Below are 2,500 nucleotides of genomic sequence, written 5' to 3' on the forward strand. Positions count from 1 at the left end.
GACGCTCCTAGGGCGTTGTAGAAAGTAAAGACGTTAATTATAGTCCTGGATGAAGAGATAATTTGATACCAAAACACTGATGAGATGAAAATAGAAGATATAGAATTGAAAAATACTGACCCTTGCTATAGGATATATAATCAAAGACTTCGTTAATTTCGTCTGGGTGACCGACGGGAATGCTGATCCTGTGAGAAGACTCCAAACCGTCAAGACCGAACACATAATGAACTCTCTCGACGATGGACGTTTCCATGATCTTCCACGTTGGTTCTGCCTGTTTGAATATTGTTATCACGGTCAAAGCTTATTCCTTCGATCCTGGTACTTATTCTCACCAATATAAGTGTTACAAACTATATGAACCGGTAAGAATGTGGATTGTAAACCATGAATACGTCCAGTAACTCACATGATCCATCCCAAGGTAGCCTACATAGGTTGCAAATCCCTCGTTGAGCCAGAGGTCGTCCCACCACACGGGCGTGACCAAGTTGCCGAACCACTGGTGAGCCAACTCGTGAGATATTAGGCCTGTGATCAATGTCTGGCTGGCCGGAGTTGATACTTGGGGGTTGTGCAGGAGGTACTTTTCTCTGTTTGGATTGGTAGGCAAATTTATGACAAGATTCCTATCATTCCAACACGGTACTGCGTCATGCGCTTGCTATCTGGTATTTAACTAGAGGATAGAGCAAAATCTAACTTTATTGTTATATTTTACAATGAGTCAACCAAAGGGCGAGTGAAGTATACATTCCTCTTTACTTCCTGTCCAGTTCTCTACTGCAACATCTAGTTCAGTGAAAGTTCTAATAAATTCTAATCCTCCAAAAGAACGAAGATGTATAGCTCGGCCAAAAGGCGACTTACACAATACATGACTGAACAAAATGCCCTGTAGATGACACGCAAATTTCTCAATACGATTGGCTTATGTGCACTCATGTATTACCTAGATATACAGTGAGGTAGTTACTTTGGACAATTATTTTTCCTATATGTCAAATTAACGGATACAATTTTATTTTATTTGTGCCACTGTCCTTGTACATAGAACCGAGGTAATGTATCTTTTCCAGTTGCATGTTTTTTTTTCAGGAAAATTTAATGGTTACAACTCAATATTCCGCATTACGAAAAACATATAGAGCTACTCAAACTCAAGTCCCATTTTCTCTTGTCTTACAGAGGTAATAGGAAATGCAGTCAAAGCACATCCCCAGACTATAGAACGCAGGAGTACATAAACAATACAATAATAGTACAAAATAAAATAATTGTGATTTTTAAAAATTACTTGGATAGAATTTGAGAGCTGCTAGTGATTAACTGATCCCCAAACGCGGCCACAATATTGAAATTGCCGTTTCAAACCAACTTTCTTGAAGACACACTCGTCCTTAAGCAAAACGTTAATTCAAATCCCAACATCCATAACAGATTCACTGTATTCACCTGTAAGTAATGAGACCCCAGTTCTCCATGCCTCCTGCAGAGAAGTCAGTTAATGCAACCATGTCCATCTTCGAGAGGGGGAAAGGCAGGTTGAAGTACTCTTCAAAGAAGCTCAGGATCTTGGGACCCACCTCATTTGCATACCCTGCCTGGTCTATGGCCTCGCGTCGCGCCCACACTGTCGCAGAGATTTTGAAATGGTTAGATCTTCCAACAAGGTCCGAGTCAATACATATAAACAAAGCACGGCTTCTCTTACTGGTATAACATACCAGTAACTGGTCTCTTTATCTCTCCCCCCTCTCTCTATCTCTCTTTCTCTCTCCCCCCATCTCTCTATCTCTCCCTCCCCCCCCCCTCTCTCTCCCGTCTCTCTCTTTCTCTCACTGATGAATGATAAAAATGTTTAAACAACTTTTGATTCATGCCGTCCTTACCTCGAAACGTCACATGGTCATTAGCCGTCGAGTTGACATGAGCAAAGTCGGACACGACGAAGGCGACGAGGTAGGTGGACATGGGGACGCTCCTCTCGTAGTGGTCACACACCCAGCCCTCCTGACCTTCGCTGTTTGTGTAGAAATTGGACTGACTAACGAAGCCGACGGAGGAAGATCAGAAGACATTTCAAAACACAGACTACACTTTCAATGACCTTTTTATACAAGGATCTACTCACACAGGCACTGTCTCGGCGATGGGCATGTTGGAGAGGGTCGTCATCCAGGATTCCCTTGCGAGGTGAATTTCAAAGGTGGCCTTCATTGCAGGCTCGTCGAAGCAAGGGAAGGCTTTGCGGGCGCTAGTGGGCTGGAACTGTGTGGCTGCCACGTTCCTGGTAAGAATATGATTTACAGTGTTTATGCACAAATAGACTTCGGTATGTTAGAGGGAAGGTGGAGTGATGGAGAGGTAACGAGATACTCACTTGATCTTGCCATCAATATCGGTGTAGGACGACCTGTAGAAGCCGTGCAGCTCAGCGTTGAGATAACCTATGAACTCCATGGACAGGACATACTTCGTTCCCTTCTGCAGCGGA

The 2,500-nt window shown here is 43.3% G+C and overlaps 1 protein-coding gene across 1 annotated transcript in view; it reads right to left on the minus strand.

Annotated features, from left to right (window-relative positions):
* Nucleotides 1-2,500, minus strand: part of LOC122265856 (aminopeptidase N) — a 10,951-nt gene that overhangs the window by 6,510 nt on the left and 1,941 nt on the right. The window contains exons 4-10 of the mRNA XM_043035303.2: nucleotides 2,387-2,500; nucleotides 2,138-2,293; nucleotides 1,896-2,026; nucleotides 1,459-1,636; nucleotides 413-596; nucleotides 121-277; nucleotides 1-7 (exon numbers count right to left, since the gene is read on the minus strand). The exon at nucleotides 1-7 is cut by the window's left edge and continues 75 nt beyond it; the exon at nucleotides 2,387-2,500 is cut by the window's right edge and continues 95 nt beyond it. Coding sequence (XP_042891237.2) covers nucleotides 1-7; nucleotides 121-277; nucleotides 413-596; nucleotides 1,459-1,636; nucleotides 1,896-2,026; nucleotides 2,138-2,293; nucleotides 2,387-2,500 — 927 coding nt within the window. The remainder of the gene's footprint in view (nucleotides 8-120; nucleotides 278-412; nucleotides 597-1,458; nucleotides 1,637-1,895; nucleotides 2,027-2,137; nucleotides 2,294-2,386) is intronic.

Source organism: Penaeus japonicus, unplaced genomic scaffold (assembly GCF_977035675.1).
Source record: "Penaeus japonicus unplaced genomic scaffold, GWHDUDI00000001_assembly GWHDUDI00000002, whole genome shotgun sequence".
Lineage (NCBI taxonomy): Eukaryota > Metazoa > Arthropoda > Malacostraca > Decapoda > Penaeidae > Penaeus > Penaeus japonicus.